The 20,730-nt window shown below is 45.3% G+C and overlaps 1 protein-coding gene across 2 annotated transcripts in view; it reads left to right on the top strand.

Moving 5' to 3' along the window:
* Positions 1-20,730, top strand: part of CTNNA1 (catenin alpha 1) — a 116,318-nt gene that overhangs the window by 87,338 nt on the left and 8,250 nt on the right. For both annotated transcript variants that reach the window (XM_066328859.1, XM_066328860.1), the window contains exons 11-16: positions 7,999-8,155; positions 13,485-13,685; positions 14,740-14,891; positions 17,443-17,553; positions 19,018-19,199; positions 19,962-20,067. In XM_066328859.1, coding sequence (XP_066184956.1) covers positions 7,999-8,155; positions 13,485-13,685; positions 14,740-14,891; positions 17,443-17,553; positions 19,018-19,199; positions 19,962-20,067 — 909 coding nt within the window. The remainder of the gene's footprint in view (positions 1-7,998; positions 8,156-13,484; positions 13,686-14,739; positions 14,892-17,442; positions 17,554-19,017; positions 19,200-19,961; positions 20,068-20,730) is intronic.

The raw sequence follows: 20,730 nt of genomic DNA on the forward strand, positions 1-20,730 counted from the left end.
GAAATCAATCTGTAGAGTTAATTATAAAAGCTGTAGCTCAAATAGAGCCATAATTCGCTCCCTTGCCATCAGGAGCCATTGAACTGGCAGCAGGAGGAAGGAACATGCAACTCTAAGCTGGCTGGGGAAAACCTGGAAGTTTTGTTGGTATTGACAAGCAGTCAGTCCTTGCCAGTGTCACCCCTGGGTTCAGACCTCCCCAGGTTTGAAATTTGCTTTGAGGAAAATGAAAATGCGGAAAAAATTTTCATCAAAAGGTCTCAACAGAAACAAGCAGTCAATTTATTTAGCCTGGTTTAGTTACTGGAAATCAGCTCTTCCTCAGGAGTAACATCATCCTTCCTGTTTGTGGGTCCCCAGCCAATTAGCACAGAAATTACTGTGAAGTTGAAGACTTAATGGGATATTTAGAGCTCCCTTTCGAGGGTGCAGCAGGAGCTGTTGGGATGAGCTGTGCCAGAGTAGCCAGCTCAGTGATTTTAGTCTGAGTTTACAGGGCAGCCTCAGCGGGTCACTGTGATTTCTTCCTCAAGCCCTGACTTACAAACCTGCCTGAGTTCTTTCTTTTGAGAACTGCTGGAATTCTGTGTGTGGAAGGAACCAGCTTTGTCCAGCACTGCACAGGAGTTCCCTCAGCCCTGCCTCGCTGGGTGCTGGGGAACCAGCCAGGCTGGAGGGGGTTAAGAGGAAGGAGCAAAGCTCTCCATCACTACAGTTAAATAAAAAAAAAAAAATGCTTAAACTGTCTTTCTTAATGGAAATGGAAAATTACTGCTGTGAAATGCTTGGAATGGCTGCCTGTGCCTCACAGAGCGCAGGGGGAAGTTTGCTTTGCCTTCTCACTAAACACAGAGCTTGCCAATGGTGAATTAGGGAAAGGTTTTGTTTATCTCAACTCAGAAACCTGGATCCTCGCTCCCAGCTCTGGCGTCTGCGCTCTGTTTCCAAGAAGGACTTGCTTTGGGAGCCTGCAAAGGCTGTTTTGTAACAGCATTTTGCATTAAAGACGCCTGGGAAGAGAGCTGAAACCATGAGAGTGTTTCTGATCATACAAACTGGAGGTGTTAGAAACCAACAGTGAGAATGCCCCAGCCCAGCTCAGCAGAGGAAGAATTGCTCCAGCCTTTTGATGTGACAGGCTGCTGTCACTCGAGCTCCTTTATCCAGCTATGCATTGACTTGGTTTTTGCAGCCTCTATGAAGTTCATCTATAGACTCCTGCCCAAACTGCAGTTGGGCTGAGAGCTGCAAGAAATATCTGTGTGGGGTAGAGTTCCCATCAGGTTGGGTGTTTGCTTCTGCCAGCCGAAGCAGGAGCCCATTGCCCTGGAGACTGAGCACCCCTGGGAGGTGGCTGCAGGACAGACCTGCCCTGGGGCACCCAGGACCTGTTCCCCCATGAAAGGCAGGGCTGGGTGCCTTTCTCCACCGCAGCCCAAAGAGCTCATCCTCCAGAGAAACTCTGGGAGGCCACCAGGCAGCACCTGGAAGCACAGGTCCTTCCCAACCCCCTCCATTCCTGCTGGAGTGTGCTCAGAATTGCTCGCCACGCACACGCATCGCCCATCAAACTGACTCCAGAGAATTCTTGGATTAAATTACATTTTTAATAAAAATAAATTGACTCTTCTCATATTAACATCTTGTTTTAATAACTGCTTGTTCACATCCTTCTATTCCAATTTTGAACTGCTTGAAAAGCCATTTGCTGCTTATAGATTTCTGATGAGGCAGATGGCTTATATGTGATCACACCTACTGACACAGAGACAAAATACCAAAGCAGAAGGAATCCCATGGAGAGTTCTAGAAACTTTTGTTTAAAAGTTGGAGTATCTTAGACAAACAAGAAAACCCTGCAGACCACCCTTCAAATCAACCAAACCCAAATGTGACCAGCAGACTTTGTTCTCCTTGAGTCCCCAGTCACCACCAATTTCCTGGTGGCTGTTGGAGGAGAGAACTTCATTTTTCTTGCAGTAAAGATTTAACATCAAACAATTGTCCCCTTTTTTCATCACTTTGAAAGACTGTCAGATTTTTTGAATGTTCTAACGAGCAGATCTGTCTCCAGACTGTTTAATTACAGGTGCTTGAAACATTTTATTGGCATTGAGTAGAAATGCTTCTATTAAAAACTTAACACTTGGGTTGCAGATTTGCATCACCCAGGCTCACTGGGAAGAACTGCCAGCACAGGCCTAGGCTGACCAGAAAAGCAACAATTTTAGAAGTTCAAACAGTTACTGCTGCATAAAAATAAGCAAAGAGCAGGAAAAGGATTCGGTTCTGTAGAAAGACGTGTGTTAGTGAGTAAGGGCCCTTTTCTTTCATCACAGGCACAGGATCTGAGGAGCACAGTGGTGGAACAGCTTCCAGGAAAGGCACAAAGTCCCTGAGACCCCCAAAGTTTCAGCATTCAAAGCAAGTAAAATGCAAAATGGAGCAAGATAAATGGCTCCAAAATTCTTACAGTTTCTGTGTGGACTGGCAGTACAAAATCAGTCCTCAGCTCCAAAGGAAAATGCTTTCTTCATGGATGGGGAAGTTGGTAGGATAATTATCTATACACACTATGCAAATAGTCTTTATAGCAAATAGCAAATACTGCTGTGACAGTACAGCTGAGCTGGAGAAGGGCTTTGTGCTGAGGGGGCTGGAGCACCTCCCCTATGGAGCCAGACTGGAAGAACTGGGAATGTTTAGCCTGGAGAAGGGAAGGCTGTGTGGAGACCTCAGAGTCTCTGCCAGTGTCTGAAGGGGCTGCAAGGAGCCTGGTGAAGGACTGCATCAGGAACTGGACCCCCAGTGCCAGAGGGCAAGGTTAGATGGGATGTTGGGAAGGAATTGGCACAGGGTGCCAGAGAAGCTGTGGCTGCCCCTGGATCCCTGGAAATGTCCCAGGCCAGGTTGGACACTGGGGCTTGGAGCAGCCTGGTGTAATTAAAGGTGTCCCTGCCATTGGAAAGACATGAGCTTTAAGGTCTTATCCAGTCCAGACCGTTCTGTGGTTCTAAGTTACTTCGTAGAAGTGTGGATCTGTGTTTTGTTCCAGCACTGCCACAAGACAAGTAAATATTTCTGCAGAGATCTCTGCAGTCACTCCATGTGTAACTCGCAGGAAAGTGTTCAAAGTGCCTTTTATACATGGGAACAAAGTATTGGAAATCAAAGGAAACTTTTCCTTCCTCTTTTGGTTCATCAGCCTCTGTTCATTGCTGGTCACTGCCATTAGAGCTTCTGAGAATGTAAAACAATCTGCTGTGTGTTTTGCTCCCAGGCATTTCAGCTCATCAGAGCCTGCAGAGTGCTTTTTGCTGTACTCGAGTACGTGGAGGGCTGGCACACACGGATGTGGGCATGCAAACCTGGCCTGGGATGTAACTGGAAGTGACTTCAGTGTCCTCCTCATAAACCAGTTTTAACACTCGGAGCAAAATGCAGTGAGGAGCAGGGAAGGGGCATGAGCAGGGTGAGCACTGGAGGCAGCTCTGGCATCTTTTGTATGTAAAGTTAAATTACGAGGAGCTTCTTATGAACTGCAAGGAAGCAAGCCTTGGTTTCTTTATTACAGGAAGATAAGGGATTGAAATCCACCTGGACAAGGGCAGAGAGGTTTGGTGGGCTTCTTTTCACATACTCCTGAGTGTAAAACTGATTTCACATCCCTACTGGGGCACTGTCTGTGTGTGCCACATGTTCTTCTGCCCCTGAGATGAGAGCTGATAGGTGTGGGCTTGTTTTATTAGCATTTTGTTTTTTAAAAATGCAAAGTATCCTGGATCTGTAGGCCATGGAGCTACTTTCCGACTCATTATCCAAATGCCACAAGAAATCTGGTGAGTCAAGATCTTTATATAAACCCCAAGCCTAAGTGAGTTATTTAGGAACTGCAGATGTTTTGATTGTAAAGCAGTGGTGTGTATGAGGGGAGAGGACTGGGGGTTTACCTCAGATCTTCTGAAACTGAAAAACTCCTCCTTGTTGGGGCACAGTAACATCCTAAAATCAATCCTGCAGAAGTCAAGGAAAAACTAAACCAGCTGCAGGAAGAACATTCTCCTGGAAGGAGCAAAAGCTTCTTATCAAAGGGACTGAGGCAAAAATCAAGAAGTGCTTAAAGCTGCTGAAATGGCTGTGAGTCAGACACGGTGTGCACTAAGATACAACAGGTTGGGATAGCAATGCAAATAGCTGGGTGAGAGTTTTGGTCTCCCAAGGGATATCTCTTCCTTTGACCATGCCAGCCAAGTATACAGAATTGTTCTTTGTTAAGAACACCACCACATGGAAGAGGCTTCTTTTGGCCTCTCTGACTTTCAGCTGGATGGAGTGCTATAAAGCTGAGGCTGGAAGCCATCCTAAATTTAGCCTAAAAGAATTAATTCTGGCTGACCCAGTGGCTGTAATTTCCTCACAGGTTTATCTGAGGTTCAGGTGTTTTCTGGCACGAATAGCTGAGCTTTTTGAGAGAGCTTCTGGGCAAAGCAGCTGCAGTGTTGTAACCAGGCAGGAGTCACTGCAGGGAGCCTTGGAGAGCCCTGCCCTGCAAAGGGGGAAGGACCCAACCACACTCTGACATCTCTGGTTTCAACAGGGAACATAAAAACAGGGAAAAGCAGCAGCTTCTTCCCATGGAAGGGATGGGAAGAGGACTCAAGGTGCAGATTGAGACATCCATTCCAGTCTTTGGCATGCTGAGCCTCCCCAGGTGTTGCCCAGCCCTGGCTGCTGCCACAGGAAGCCGTGAGGTGCAGGGGAGAGGCTCCAAGGAACTCGCTGGAAGCGTGATCCGGGGTGTGGAGCTGTCTGACTCGAACATTGCGATTGCTACATGAAACAAAGCACCGATAAAAATAGTGTGTTTTCTTGCCATGCTTCATTTCCTTCTGGATAGGCTCAAAATGTCCCTGTTTGATTCTTTTCTTTGTACAACTTCAGTGAGTCATTGTGATCACAGTGCTCTGGCAGCATCTTGAAAAGCTCTGAAATACAAAATATTTCCCTGAGATTGCCAAATGTTTTACATGGAAGTGGCTACATTTCAGATAGTCCGGTCATGATCTTCCTGGGGTTTTAACTCTGTCTGTCTCCATCCTGTGAGAGGTACTGATATTTTAAAGTAATTGCCCAATGCTTTTTGTGTTTTGGAGAAAAAAAAGTGTATTGTGGTTCATCCCTTCCCCCAAAAAAGTGTTTCCTCCTTCCCATCAAAGTGTTTATTTTTAGATAATAAAGGGATCATAGTCCTGCTACGTACACAGACTATTTAAGATCCAGCATCCCTGTCATTTTCCCACGTCTCTCTAAGCATCTGTTGGAAAATAAATCAATCACTCTGTGCTGGATACCACAGTGTATTCCCTGGAATAGATCACACGCAGGGTGTTGTCAGTGATCCCTAAGACATTCCTCAAGCACAGGTGTGAGACATGTCCAGGGTGATCTGCCCACTTGAATTCTAAGAGTGAAGGCTTTTATCACCCCTGCTAAAGCTGCCTGTTGTGGCCACTTTGCACATGGAGTTATGAAGTGTGTGCTATAAAAAGGGACTGCTGAGCTGTGTCTGCTGCCCTGAATTTCTCCCTGAGCACACTCACACCTGTGTGGCTCTCCTGAGCTGTAGGTTTGTCATTAGCTCCACGGTGGCCATGGATAACCTTTGATATCCCCACCAGGTCTCTTCATCTCTAGCACTGCTGGCTGCTTCCCTAGTACAGGAATGTCTGTTTGTAACAGAAATCAACACTGGTTTTGCTTGATCATTCTTATAAAATACATTCACCTTGGCCATACATTTTTGCCATAAAGTATAAAAAAGTACACTTTTTCTGGTTGAGCAAGCTGCCTGTTGAGAGGAGGGTGATGGCAGCCTGCACCTCCTCTGCTTGGATTTGGTGAGGACACACAGTTTGAGGTCGTGGAGCAGTTGCAGAGCCCTGTGTGTGTGACAGCTCTGCCCCTACCTGTGACGAGGTGCTGAACGTGGGCATCTGGGCTTGACATGCGCTGTTGGCGAAGATTAATTGTGCAGACAGCTGCTGTGTCCAGACAAGCCTCTCGCAGGAACCCAGGCCATATGCTCCTGCAGCATTAATGCTGCCCTGTCTCAGTGCTTACAGGATATTTTATATCTGATATGGGCTAAGGCAGGTTGGGAAGAGCAGAGAAAATGTCCTGACTCTTGGTATCGCCTCGCCACCATCTCTGTCTCTGTAGTTTCTAGCAGGGTAAAAGTGAGAGCAGATTTCTAGAGCATTGTCTGGTTTATCTCTCCTGTTTCCAGGACACTTGTTCAGATTCATCTTCATGAAACCTTGGCTATCTAGATTTTGATTGATAGGCGGTTAATTCATTACATCCAGCAGACTGGGGTGAGAGGTGGCAGTGGCTGGACTGCAAATCAGGGCTCTCGAGCAGAGGGAGGTTTGTCTCTCTAAAACCTCTATTTCTGTTTCATTTTAAAATTCTAAACATCATTTTCTTGGGTGTTGCAAGGCTTTTTGGGGGCCTTTCAGAAATTTCAGTTCCATGCATGAGGGTGGCAGAGCAGCAGGGACATTCCAAAGGGACATTCACGTGCCACACAGGTGTGACCCTGGGCTGGCTGAAGGAAGGGGAGCAGCAGAGGAGCCTGTGGTGGTGGGGACAGGGACAGTGCTGTTCCTCCAGGGGTCAGAGGTGTGTTCATCCCCACAGAGCAGATGCTGCTCAGGCACAGGTGCTGCTTCTTGTGTTCATCACTGTCACCAAACCCCCCGAGCTGGGCTGGATTTGTGACCCAGACCCACAGCCCCAGCTCCAGAGGCAGCGTGGGGAGCAGCCCAGCCCTTCTGTGGATTTTCCTGTCACTGCTGACTCCAGGCAGCCCCCTCCTCCTGCCTGATTCATTCATTGCCATCCCAGCACGTTTGACATCACCATCCTTTCCATGTTTAGTGAGTTATATATTGTTTTAAATGCTTTGTGACACTTGTAAATGAAGAAGGCAGAGAAAGTAGATTTTGGAAAAGTGGGAACATCTGGTGCTTGCATGTTTTGGTCGACAAGTTTGTGAAATTAATATGGTCCTAAAGTAGAGAAGAAAAATTACACCTTGAAGTTGTGAGTTAATTAGCTCTGACTCTCAGGTGCTTGGGAACAGAGCTGGGATTGTCATGCTCTGCCTGTGGATGGTTCCTCACATCTGGCATGTTTCTGGGTCATTCTGCTGCAGCAAGAGCAGGGCCAGGCTGTTGAGATGGGTTTCTGCCCACATTCAAAGAGGCTTTTGTGGTCATTTAAATGACCAATTAGTGGACACAGCATAAGCTCTGTGACCCAGCAGCATCTGTAGCATCTGTTCTGCTAAGAAAAACTAGGAACTGGTGTAAATTCTGGTCCTGGGGTTTGAAGACAATTAGGAGAGGGCATTCAGAAGGAACGTCTCCTGTTCCCTGGCTAATCTGGGTTGTTCACAGCCACAGCAGAAATCTGAAGTCATTACAATTACTGGCAAGATCTAGAGTAAAGCTTCAAGGAAAAGTGATAAATCAAAATTTATCTTCAATTTTGTATTTGCATATCGTTTCTACTTCAGTCTGTATAAGATTAATCCTTTTGTGACCTTTTTACTGAGGTTTTGGCAAGTAGCAAATGCAGCCTTGAGTGTACTAAATGTCATCCTGTCTGAAATACTTAACAACATGGCCTGCACTGGGAAAGCAACACCTCGTTACCACGAGCTGCTAAAGACAGGTGGAGCCAGGTCTTGTGAAAACTTGCCAAGTGATTTTGCTTCTAATAACTATCCATAATAAACATGGAAGCAGGTATGAGTTGGATGTGAAAGCAACTAAATTAAACACTTCTGTGTTTAGACATCAAGTTCCTCCAAACTTACTAAACTTGCTTTGTCTGCTGCTGAGTTCATTGGATAATGTTTTTATTATCCAATAAAAACACGGGAGGTAATTGTTTCATTGGGATATGTTTTAAAAATCCAGAGATGTTTTACAGGTCATCAATGCTGCACTGGCTCTGGCTGCTAAACCCCAAAGCAAACTGGCTCAAGAAAACATGGATCTGTTCAAGGAGCAGTGGGAGAGGCAAGTCCGTGTGCTGACGGATGCTGTGGATGACATCACTTCCATCGATGACTTCCTGGCTGTGTCAGGTAATCAGGGCTCCAGGCTGAGAAATAATCATCCTCCTGAGAGCTTAGTCCTGGCGAGGGATGGTTTGGGCACGTGTTCTGGGGTCTGTGACCCCCAGAAGGGATTTGGAAGGGATGGTGTTGTCACACCTCACCTGGGGTCACCTTGTGCCCAGCGAGGTGTGAAGGTGCAGCAGGAGATGTCATCTCAAGGAGAAGATTTGGAACTGCTGGCTGAACTAAGGATGAATTTTCATTTAGCTGCTGAGGACAAGCCTCACCAGTAACTCTGGGGGAAACAGAACATGTTTATGTCCAAGGTAGGAACTAGCAGAAAAAATGATCCCTCAGGTCACTTTAGACTCTGCCGTGTAAACAAAACTGAATATCAAACCATGGTTGTACAAGTTAATTAAAATGAAACTGTTCATACCCTGTCAGCTTTAGTAAAGTTTTAGGAGTTTTTGAAAGAGATTGGATCATTGTAATAGATTAATAATTACATTCGGCAAAGTGCTTGCCAAGATAATCCATTTTATCAGCATCTTGATAAGACCCACTATCAGCTGCTGTGACCTAAAAATAATGGGGGGATTTTTATTTCCACATCCTTTGATAGTGCTCGAGTCAGAGGAAATGGACATGGAACCATATGAATTGTAACTGCAATAGTGTTCACAAATCACCACTGCAAGTTGGGATTCTAATTTCCGTGGTGCAGGCAGGTTTTGGGCATATCTGGTGACCTAAAACCTCCAGTTGTAAAGAGAGATTTCACAAGAGGATGTGTGGAGTCAGAAGTACCAGGTGAACATAGTAAGAAAATGTAGATGAAAAATTAAGGTCCTGAATTAAGAGACCCTATTTTTTTATGATTAAGAAAAGAAAAACCAAACAAAAGTCCAAGTGGTGTTCCTGTGATGAGTCACCTGCATTATCACACATGTGGTATTGTGTTTCCCTGGGTTCTCAATAAGATTCCTCCCTGCAATGAGTGAGCATAAACTTCTGAGCAGTTCAGTATCTGAGCTCATTGTATCCATGTGTTCAATGAGGCAGCAGCAGCTGGAATTGCACAGCTGGGGGGAGCCTGTTTTGGGGAAGTCTGTTCAGAGGCAATCGTGTGCAGAAGTCAGAGGCTCCACTTGAAGCTTGCCCACAAGAGTACAAAGATTGGAGCAGGAAAAGCTGTGAGTCCGTACAAACAGTCTGTGTGGAGCTGCCAAAGGGCATCTCCCTGGCAGCTGTGCCCCTACAGGGATCAGCCACTGGCCTGAGGGCTCTGTCCTCCTGCAGGGCACTGGGGGAATGGGAGCCCTGCTGAGGAAGCTCTGCTCCTCAGCTCGTGCTGTGGGCCCGGTGCTGCGCTGCTCTCAAGAGCTCCAAGCTGCTTTTAAGACTGAAGTCACCAGAAGCAGGAAGTTGCATCACTCAGTAAAATCACTTTCCTTCCCTTGTAGTCCAGGTTTAGCACCACAAGACTCAAGGAAGCTGTGGGCAGGACAACCCCATTTTCTGCAGGGATGCAGGTTACAACAGAGCTGAGTTTTTGGTTAAATAACCAAATCTGTTGCATGGCTGTACTCTCAGGAGCTTGGCAGTAAGCAGAGAGGGTATCTTCCCTGGTGTGGTGGCAGGTTGACTCAGTAGAGTTCACCTCCAGTGAGTGCTCACCACCCAAAATAGAACCAAGGAAATGTAGCTTGAGCCAACTCCAGACATTCAAATGCATTCAGTAATTATTTATATGCGTGTGTTACTGAAGAGATGGTAGAAAAATATTAAAGCAATAAATACTCTTTAAAATATTATTTGTTTGAACTTTGATAAATGTTTTCCATATAAACGCCACAACTCCAATTCATCTGCTGGAAGTCTGAACTTCTCTTTGGATGAAGTTGTGGCGGGTATGATTTATACCAAGTGCTGTTTGGGGTTATTAGGGTGTTTGTATCAGTTACTAACTGGGATGTAAGCAGAATTTAGAGGAGCTCTCGTGAGTGCACGAGTGCCTGCATATATAACTATGTATGTAAGCCATCCCACATCCCTACTGTGCAGTGTGCTGAATAAAGGCTTCACCAGTCAGCTCAAGCTACGCAATTGTATCAATTATCCACAAGTTAAGGCTTGATGAAAGGGACGCTGTGTTTAGGTGACAGCATAGAAGGATTCTTCAGTGCACAGTGCTGCAGGTGAGCTTGCAGGGGACAGCATTTTCATAGGCAGAGCAGCAGAAGGGCCTGTTGAGTTAGGGCAGGGTCTGGGGGAGGCTCCTGTCAGGATGGGAGATGGATGGCACAGGAGCCCTGTAGCCTAGAGATGTCTGTGTGCCTCCAGCCATGAGTGATGTGCAGCTCAGGGAACCCCAGCATCAGAGGTGCTATCTCCTGAACAGTCCTTGACACATTATTCTCATTTAAGCTGGTGTTAGTTGCTCTTTCTACCGTTATAAACTGCTGGCAACTCCATCATCCTGTGCAGAATTCACAGCTGAAATGTGCTCTGTGTGAAGATCCTCCTTGTTTTGCACTGTCGCCTGTTTGCTTGATTTGATGCCCCTACTTGTACTAAAGATGGTGAAGAGGGTTTTCCCCCCCCTTCTCTCTCTTTGTTCTGTTTGCAGATATACAGAGTTCTGCCATCCACTGTCAGTCATCGCTTTCCTGACTGCACAGTCTTTGCCTGTTTCATTATTCCTCATTTCAAAGCTCTCCTGTACCTTCTGTAATTCTTATCCCTCTTATCGGTGCCTTCCTGAAGCACTCTAGGTGTGTTGGTGTGCCCACTATCTCTGCTCTTTAGAGCAGTTGCTGATAGCACTGTGTAATTGTCAAATTCAGTGTTCTGAAATTCCCTGAATATCCTTTGAACCCCTACTTAAAAATCCATTCCATTTGCTGCCTTCTGTTCCTCTGCTGTTGACAGAGGTTTATGCCACAGATTGCCCATCTCAGGGGAACTATTTTTCCTGAAGAGCCTCCCAGTGAACATTGCCAGGATGACCACTGTTTACCAGTGTATGAACTCCCCAGTGTTTGCTCCCTGTGCTGCCTGACCTGGCTCCTGCAGTGCCCCTTGGCAGCAGAGCTTCAGCATGGCAATGGCTCTGAGGCCTTCCACAGGAGGTGCAGCAAAGAAGCACAGATGTATTTATGAATCTGTGGCTTCATCTCTCAACTGTTCATCTTTGATTTTGATCTACTGTAGCCCTCAGACTCCCTCACAGGCTGCTGGGGTTGCTTGGAAAAGCGTTGCTTAATCCCTTTAATGTGGAGGTGGGTGGAGGTGGAAGGTGTTTGGTGGGCGTGGATTGAGGATTGACAGTCGTGGGTGACTTTTTATTCTGTAGCTTTTCACAGTTTAGTGTATTTCCTTGTTTGGTCTAAAATTCATTTCTGTGGAAAAAATGCCTTTGCTTTTACCTTGTTGCCCTACCACACCATTTTCCCTGTAGCTGTTTTGGAGGGACGAGATCCCTTGCTGTTGCCTGTGCTGTGTTCTGTTGCTGTGGAAAGTTTCTCCTGCTCAGTACGAGGACAGGGGGTTTGATGTGGGACAGCCTTCTCCTGTCCCCAGAGGTGCTGGTGGGGAGCCCGTGCTCCGTGTGCCAGTTGGATGGGGAGCACTGGGTGTATTTACAAGAACTCAGCAAAGTCTGAATTATTGTCAATACAAGTCAGATCTTACCTGTTCTCATCCAGCTGAAGAACATCACCAGGGCAGATAGACCTGACAGTCCTGCACTTCCCTGGGTCCTTTGCAAGCTTCTCTGTGGTTTATCTCTCTCTAGAAGGGACTTTCTGACCATTTCACATCTGCAAAAAGCATTAAATGATCAGCAGACATTTAAATATTCGCCTTAATTTTGTCCATGCCTTTTATTGAAGTTCGGATAATCCAAAGAGGCTTTTAAATGGTCTGTAGCTTAATTTATTCATTTAGGAATTGAAGCAATAAACAGTCTGTGTTTTGGCCTGGCGCCAAAGCTTTTTCTTTGGGCTCTTGCAGCTCCCAGGGCTGTCTCTTCTTTAAATCCCCTCTGTGCTTGCTGTGGCTCCTGTGCCTGCTCACTGACTTGTCAAATCACTAATGAACCTGCTCTTCCCTCTCTCAGGGCCACAGTCTGCCCTCAGCTGAACCTGCTCAGGCTGAGTTGCTTCAGAGGGATTTCACAAGTGTAATTTTTGCCCAGGTTACTTACAGAAGTCTCGCAATATTGCACCTGGCTGTGTTAATTTTATGGAAATCAGGCCTAACTTCCCGCAGCAATCCTTTCAGGCAGTTCCTCCAAATCCTCTCCCGGCCAACACTATGAGCTTCTTGTCTCTACAAACTTGCAAAATGGCTCTTTTACTACCTGCAGAGGGAATAAAAGCCACTTGCATGGGTTGGCATTTTAGAACGATTAAGTCAATGGTAATTAACACTATTTTAAGTGACCCAGCAGAAATGTTTCCAAGTTAGTTTCTTACCAAGCAGCCCAAATGCTGGTGCTAGACAGTAATACCAAAGCATAAGTCCTGGTACATTAAAGAGTTCTCTAAGAGAGTGTGGAAGTCTCTAATAACAGTTTGGGACATCTTTAGGGTGTGTTTACCCAAAGAAGGATCCCAGTTTCTTTAGACATCTTCAGAAATCTCTTAGAAGGTTTTACCCATTTGGGGCTTCTTGGACTTGATGAGTGGGAAAAATATCTCTTTTCAAAACCAGAAAATGTAAAAATCTAATTGCAAACAGAGGTTTTGCCCTTAGTTTTTTGTTTGTTTTCTGAGCAGTCAGTAAGGTCTGTGTGGCTGGAATGCTTTCCACATTATTCACTGCATACATTATGTGTCTCAGATGGGAATGGGCGACTGACAGTGTAATGTGCTCTGATGGAATGTGTGTGGCTGTAGGAAAACACTCTGGAGGAAGCTGGAAACACGCACCAAGTGTCTGTTGAAGTGTTGAGGGGAGTAGGTGTGGTGCTGGGGAGGTGCCCATCGCCCCACGTGCACTGGCACATGGGGAGTGGTTTGCTGGTGTTTGAAATAAGGGCTGGGGCAGTCCAGGGCAGAAATATGAAAAGAAACCAGGGGAGAACTCAGCAGAACTCAGCTTTCCTGTTGGTAAAATTGAGTAAAAACAGGAGCAGAACGTGTGGAGGCCAGTTGGTGGATGGACTGATGGCTTTTTGACACCTCTTGTGGAAGGGCAGCTCTTTGCCAGTTGTAGTGACCTTCACATTAATGCTTGACATCACCTCCATGGAGCTTCTGTAGAGCAGGTCCCACCCTGAGCAATTGCCATGCTGATGACTGTGACAAAGAAGACATTACCAACTAAATCCTCCTTCTTCTCCCACCAGAGAATCACATTTTAGAAGATGTAAACAAGTGTGTCATTGCTCTCCAAGAGAAGGATGTGGATGGCTTAGACCGCACGGCTGGTGCCATCCGGGGCCGTGCCGCTCGCGTCATTCACGTGGTCACCTCGGAGATGGACAACTACGAGCCTGGAGTGTACACTGAGAAGGTGCTGGAAGCCACCAAGTTACTGTCCAACACAGGTAAGGGTTGCCTAGTCCCAGGAGCCCTGAATTGCTGTTGCTTGAGAGCTTGTGGGCAGCTGGGTGCCGTGTACCTGTGAAATCTGTTAAAGACTCAATTTGCTGTAATGCAAATTAGTGGGAGTTGTTTGCAAAGCTGTTGCAAAGTGAGAAGTGTGATTTTACTGTGTTGACTGGCTCAAAGCTCAGCGGTGCACAAGGTGTCCCTGAGTGTGCTTGCTATCATGGACTGGGCTGTGAGAAGCAAAAACACCGGGAATCAGTCCCAGACGTGAGTGAAGGCTTGAAAATTGTGCTGTGCTCATCCTGGACTATTGCACCAGGCTCTGCAGCTGTTCAGAGTCCAGAAGGAAGATCACATTCCCCCAGCAGAATGAATTTAGGGTAATAATTAGAGTAAATTTTCCAAAGTATCTTTACAGCTGTTGAAAGAGCATTGTAGGTTGTAGTGCCCCACACAAAAACACCAACTCAGGGTGTTCCTGTGAACTGCTGGTGACATCCATAAGGGTAAGGGGTGATTCTGGCTGCTTCAGCGCCAGCCATTCCTTGTTGGTTTTGCTTTAATTACTTTGATGAAGAATCAAAGGGTAACACTGAAGAAACAGCAGACTCTTAACTGGTTCTGGCATGTTCTTCCCGGGGCACCATGAGTCACTGAAATGCAGCAGTGCAATCTGCCCCCTTCCAGTGCATTTTAAACTTGAGCTTCCTGATGATAGCATGGCTTTTTTCCCCCCAAAAAAATGATGTACATCTGCAGGGAACAAACAAACAATTAATAATTTATCCCATAGTTTCTAGGGGCTTCCCCAGGTGTTTTCTCCTTGTCCATTAGAAGGGTGTTACAAACTTTTCGCTGTCCAGGGGGAAAACAGCAAACAGCAGCAGCATAAGCAGAAACAGAGCTGGATTAAGACTTCACCTCCTGTACCCAATGCCGTGATTGCAATGGAAGGACAGCACGGCTTCCAGGGTAGTTAAGAGCAAGGCAGGAGTGGGAAGAAGAGAGTGGCTCGGGGTGGGAGTGACCGCCTTTGTGCTCTGGGTTCAGTCATGCCGCGCTTCACGGAGCAAGTGGAGGCTGCAGTGGAAGCGCTGAGCTCGGACCCTGCGCAGCCCATGGACGAGAACGAGTTCATCGACGCCTCCCGGCTGGTGTACGACGGCATCCGGGACATCAGGAAAGCCGTGCTGATGATCCGGGTGAGCACACCTTCCCCCAGCAGCTTTCCTTGCCTGTGTTGAACTGACAGCGTCAGGATAATGGAGAGCAGACAGGAGATTTTCACTTAGCTCCTGTTAACATTCCGAGTCCTGAAATACGCTAATTGCTGTGCAGCACTTGAGCAGTACATTTGGATTCAGATTCATTAACCAGATCTGAGCATCGATGATGGCCCGAGTTTTGATGCTAAATACCCTTCACGCATCTTTTGTAATCTCATGGTAATGCTTGGCTCGTTAATGTGCTAAAATCAGTGACCTTTCAGTTAACAACAGCAAATTAATTCAGAACGTAGATGCTTGTTGATGGTTTGAGAGCTTAGAAATAAAACCTAATGGCTCTTCATTAAGTAAATTTTGAGAATTGATGTTAGTTAGTCAAAAGGAAGCTGAGATGAGTTTGGTCTGTAGTTCCTAGAGTATGTAATTAGTTAATTGGCTAACCTGGGTAAACAGGGACAGCTCACACAGGCCTTGACTCCTGTGTGCTTGCCATGGGTGTGACTTGCAAGCCCTAATTTCTGGTAGGCCAGACACAGAAGGGCACAGTTGCTTGAAGGGATGCAGAAAAGGAAGTTCTGGTTGAAGCTGATCCATGAACCTATTTCTTGGATCTTACTGGTGCAAAAATGGACAGCAGCCAGACATAGCAAAGACAAATACAGGGGGTTTATTCTTTTTTTTCTTCTTTTCCTTATATTCCTTTGACTCTGAGAAACTGCCCTGGTCTTTCTGCGTGGTGATCATGGCAGATGCAGCTTGGTGGTCAGTAAATCAAGAGTGTACAGCCCCAGAAGATATGTGATTACAGTAACCATTGCAATGGCATCTTCTGTGTCTGCTGCTTAAAGCAAAGGATCAGATGAGAAACCAGGAGAAAAATCTGACATCTGTGCTCCCCATGGAAATTTTTTTTTCAGACAAGCTCAGGATTTACAGCCAGCCAGTGGTAGATGAAGATCTCAATGCCTTCCTGCTATGCAGACAAAGGGCTGTGATTGCCCCCCTGCTGAAGCCCTTGTGGTTCAGGACAGGGAGCTGGCTGCCAGTCCCAGTGGGCAGCAATTACCCGGGCTGGCAGTGCCAGGAACGCTGACGTTTGTCCCTGGCCACACAGCAGCCACCTAGAAAGAAGTTAAAATATTAGCACTTGTCATCCAGAGCGTTTATTTTGGGATAAAAGAGATATCCAAATGGGGATTCCAGGGCTTGGTGTAACTCTGCTCACAGGGGCTCATTCACTTCAGCTTTGTCCAGGGGCTTTTGGTCTTTACAGGGACCAGCAGGAAAAGCCACTGCAGCACCTCATTTTTCTGTTTATGCAGCGTATTTTCAAAACTATCATCTCACTATATCTGTATTTATTCCCCCTCCCTGCTGCCCAGGCTCATCACCCCAGAAGAGTTTCTGCCCTTGGCAGCACTTGAAAGGCAGAGTTACACTTTGTGTGTCCCTGGGCTTTGGGAGGGATGGGCAGAAGAGAGTCACAGACACAATCATGTACAGCAGAACTGTTTTCTTTGTGTTTTTTCATTATTTTAAAATATTGGTACACCGAGCTACTTCTTAATTTGTGTCCCTCTGCTGATTTTGTGGATATACCCTGTACTCCAGGGCCTGAAATACCCAAAGTCTTGATTGTTGCCCTACTCACCTTTCCTTTTTGTCAATTATTTTGCATGTCCCATCTCTATTTTCACTGTATCACAAAGCTTCTGTAGTGAAATTCAAATCACAGGAAAAAAAAAATCTAAAGAACAGGGACTTTATTTGCATCTTATCTGTTAATAACAATTTATTGCATTTATCAGTGAAGTTCTTTGTTGACCCAGCTCTGGAGAATTGTTGTGAAGTGCCACTTTAGCAAAGATGTAGTATTTTAACAAACATGCTGTTTAAACTTGATAGGTTTTATAAAAAGTTTGCCAGCTACAGACTGGCAGTAGCAAAAATAAATCCTAGGCAAGCAGGAACTAGGTCAGATGTGTTTAGCCTACAGCATAAAAGCTGGCCCTTACTAGCTGAAATTTTTCAGTTTTTCCTGAGGGATAAGGATAAATTTTGAGATATTTTATCTGTTGTTAATTTAGTCAATGCTTTGATTCATAATTGTGCTGAAGACATTGTCTGAGCTTCTGAACCAGCCCTTAGAGCTGTGTGTAATTCCAGCTTCAGAATCTTGAGCGAAGCTTTTACATTTAATCAAGTTGAAAAAGCGCTGTTCGTTTTACAAGAACTTTTTTCTGTCTTTCAGATGCTGAGTGCATTAATGTCCTGACAAATCTCAGCTGTTTAGTTACTGCTGTGTGATTCTGGGGATCCCTGTGGTATTTAACAGGAGCAGTCAAGCACATAAAATCACACGTGTTCAGAGCTGGATACAGTCCCTGTATTTACCTTTTTGTTGAAAACATGGAATAATTTTTACCTCCACTGATTTCCATTCTCCATGCTTGAAAAACAGTATTCTTGTTGATTTTCAGAGCCATGAAATCTGTAGTTTGACTCTGCCTGAATGCTTTTTCCTCAGACTCCTGAAGAGCTGGATGACTCTGACTTTGAGACTGAGGATTTCGATGTCCGAAGCAGAACCAGTATCCAGACTGAGGATGATCAGCTCATTGCTGGACAGAGTGCAAGGGTAAGGCACAAACCTGAGCTTTATAAAAGTATGACCTGCCTTCAAGAAACACTTGTGCCTGCTTTGAAAACCCAGGTTAAATTTGAGGGGGTAGTGATAAAAATGCTGGATCAGAAAACTGGCATTCTTTGTTTCTGGCATTCTGCTGAAAAGGAGGTTGAGCGAAATGCAGTTGGTCTGATGGATGTGAGAAATGTCTGTGTTTTATTTTGGATATTCTGAAAGATCAAAATCCTTTTAGTACCAAGAAAGAAAGTCACATTTTGATATCACAGACATTGTAGTCAGGTGAGGTTCTGCAGGGAGCTACAGGTCAGATCATTCCGTTGGATTAATGTTATTTTCAACAGACAAACACTAACTTTATGAGCAAAAAATCTTCACAGAATGTCTCCTCACACACATGCTGGTGTGTGTTTGGTCACTGAGCATGTATCAAAACAACACTGAGAAGAACTCAGAAATGAAATAATTTCAACTTACTGCATTTCCTGTGACCCAAAAATGAAAGCATTGATAGGCAATATATAATCATTAAGAGGTGAAACCCTAAAATCAGTGCATGAAGGAAAAACCAGGCTTTACCTATTGCTTTTATTTGACATGGCCCCTCTGGATCGATAACAATTTACACTCTTGGGAAAGTGCCATGGCAGATTTTTTGTGGAGGCTCTTCCTGCCAGGCGAGAAGTAGCCAGACCTTATTTATCAAACTTCTGCCACGTTGGCTTGGGAATTACACTAACTGGGAGTATTTTTATGCTCCCCTCCCTTGCAGAAGCACTTTCTATGCCTGGACCCTCGCCCCCTTCTATTTAAATGCAGACGTTGCTCATTTACCTCTTAGCACAGCTGCTGCCAGAGGATTTTTAGTACCAAAGGCTCCTTTTTGCCTGCTCCTGGAGGCATCTGTGCTCCCAGTATTTATGATGGCAAGGCCATGGAGCCTTACACAGGCTGTAAACCCAGTCTGAGAGATTTTATTTGGGAGTAAGCACATACTCTTTATTTTCACTTACTCTTTCCTCAGCAGACATGTTTCAAAAGAGTATAGCTAGCTTTTTGCAGGGAAGAGACTGGTAATATTTCTTATTAGCCTCAATACTCAAGTGGAACTTAATTTTAAAACATTGAAATTTTCTATAAAAGGCAAGTTCTCCTTCATGCAGTTTTATTTTGAGGGATGGTAACATGTGGCAAATTTGCTGGGAGTCTTAACAGCTTTATCATGCAAAGGCCCATATTTTAAATGTCTACTTGTCTTTCTGGGCGTTTTTTTCTTAAAAAAAGAGTATAAACTTTGATTCAAAATGGAAGCAAATGGCTCTGTAAAACCTCTAGGTAGAGGATTGCTATTAAAGTTTTATCCCCCATCTACATGACTGAAATTGGTTATTAGTGAAATGTTCCAAAAAGCCTCTACAAGGCATCAGGAGGCCATGTGAGAAAACTCTTCTCTTCCAGGCTATCATGGCTCAGCTCCCTCAAGAGCAGAAAGCCAAGATTGCTGAGCAAGTCGCCAGCTTCCAGGAGGAAAAGAGTAAATTGGATGCTGAAGTGTCAAAATGGGATGACAGTGGCAATGACATCATTGTCCTGGCCAAACAGATGTGTATGATTATGATGGAAATGACAGACTTCACCAGGTGAGCCTTTTTAATTTGTGTTCACTCCAAGCTGCCAGGGCTGCTGGGCTTTCAATGAGACACGGTGCAAGTTCTCCTAAGAGTCTCACTTCTTATAATTTCCTTTAAATGGTGCCCTGTTCCAGCTGTATATTAACTGGGGAGATGCATTATTGTGCAGTGGCTGGGTGGTAATAACTGTTTAAATTGATCTACAGATATACAGCAGTTATTGCCTGTCTTTCTTTCTTTCTTAAGGGTGATTCTTGTCCCTAGGAATATATATATATATATATATATATATATATATATATATATATATATGTATGTATTTGTTCAGTTTTTTACAGCATTCAATTCTATGGGCTTCTCAATATTGCCATACTGCAGAAATAGTTCCTAGTACAGTTATTTGCAGAGGAAAGAGAGGGGGTTTTGATGCCTTTTGAAATTAATTTACCAGATTTTATATAATGCTATTTTTTAAACTCTATGTTCCATTCCATAAAAATTGCAAATCCATCTTCTAAAATGTTATCTCTTATGATCATTAAGTTGCTCAAAGCAGTAAAATTTAAGATGTTTTTATTCCTAGATTTAAGCTAAATATGGGGAAGAGCTGAAAGGGGGTAACTCTTGAAAATGAAGATGCTGTAATGGCTGCTCCTGCCCTTTGGGTGAGGAGTCACTGCCAGCACCGTGTGGAACAGAATGAGAAAAGGGACACAGAATTACTGCTGTGGTTTTCTGGTACTAGCAGGGAGCCTCTGCTCTGTTTTGCAGGGGCAAAGGTCCACTGAAGAACACGTCAGATGTGATTAGTGCAGCCAAGAAGATCGCAGAGGCCGGGTCAAGGATGGACAAGCTGGGCCGGACCATTGCTGACCATGTAAGTCACAGTTCCATCAGCCTCCAGCACCAAGGAGCAAGAGCAGGTCTTTCAGTACTGCAGGCATGATGACAGATGAAAATGCGATCGGTTTTGGGGTCTTTTAACTGATTTTCCAGATCTGCTGCTAGAAAATTCTTTTCTTTCCAGCTGCTCTCCTGCTTCCCTGAGCAGTGACACAGCAGCTCCTTGGCTGGAGTCAGGCACCTGGTATTTTGTGCCAGCCCTGCTTCAGGTCACGTAGAGCCAGGGCAGTGGCAGTGCTGAGCCAGGCCCAGGCTGGGCTCACGTCACACCCAGAGCACTCCTGGTGCCTCCCAAAGCACAGACTGCAGGGACAACACCTGCACAATGGTATTGCACAACCTTTAGTACTGCTTTGGAGGCAGCTTTGTAAGGTGAACAATTTTCAGATGCCCCACAGACTGAGAGGGGAGGGTGTCAGAGCTCTCTGGTGGTTTTTTCACTGTCCACTCAGAGCTGATGAAGACTTGGAGCAAGGCCTGCAGTGACCCAAGCGTGGCTGTGCTGTCCCAGTGTTTGGAGGGAAATCTTACAGGACTGAACGAGCATGGCCAGCTCAGGGATTTATTTATGCAATGCCTGTCCTGAGGCACTTAGAAACTGAGCCAAACAAGAGCACCTTCAACCTCAGCCCACACC

Source organism: Sylvia atricapilla, chromosome 14 (genome assembly GCF_009819655.1).
Source record: "Sylvia atricapilla isolate bSylAtr1 chromosome 14, bSylAtr1.pri, whole genome shotgun sequence".
NCBI lineage: Eukaryota > Metazoa > Chordata > Aves > Passeriformes > Sylviidae > Sylvia > Sylvia atricapilla.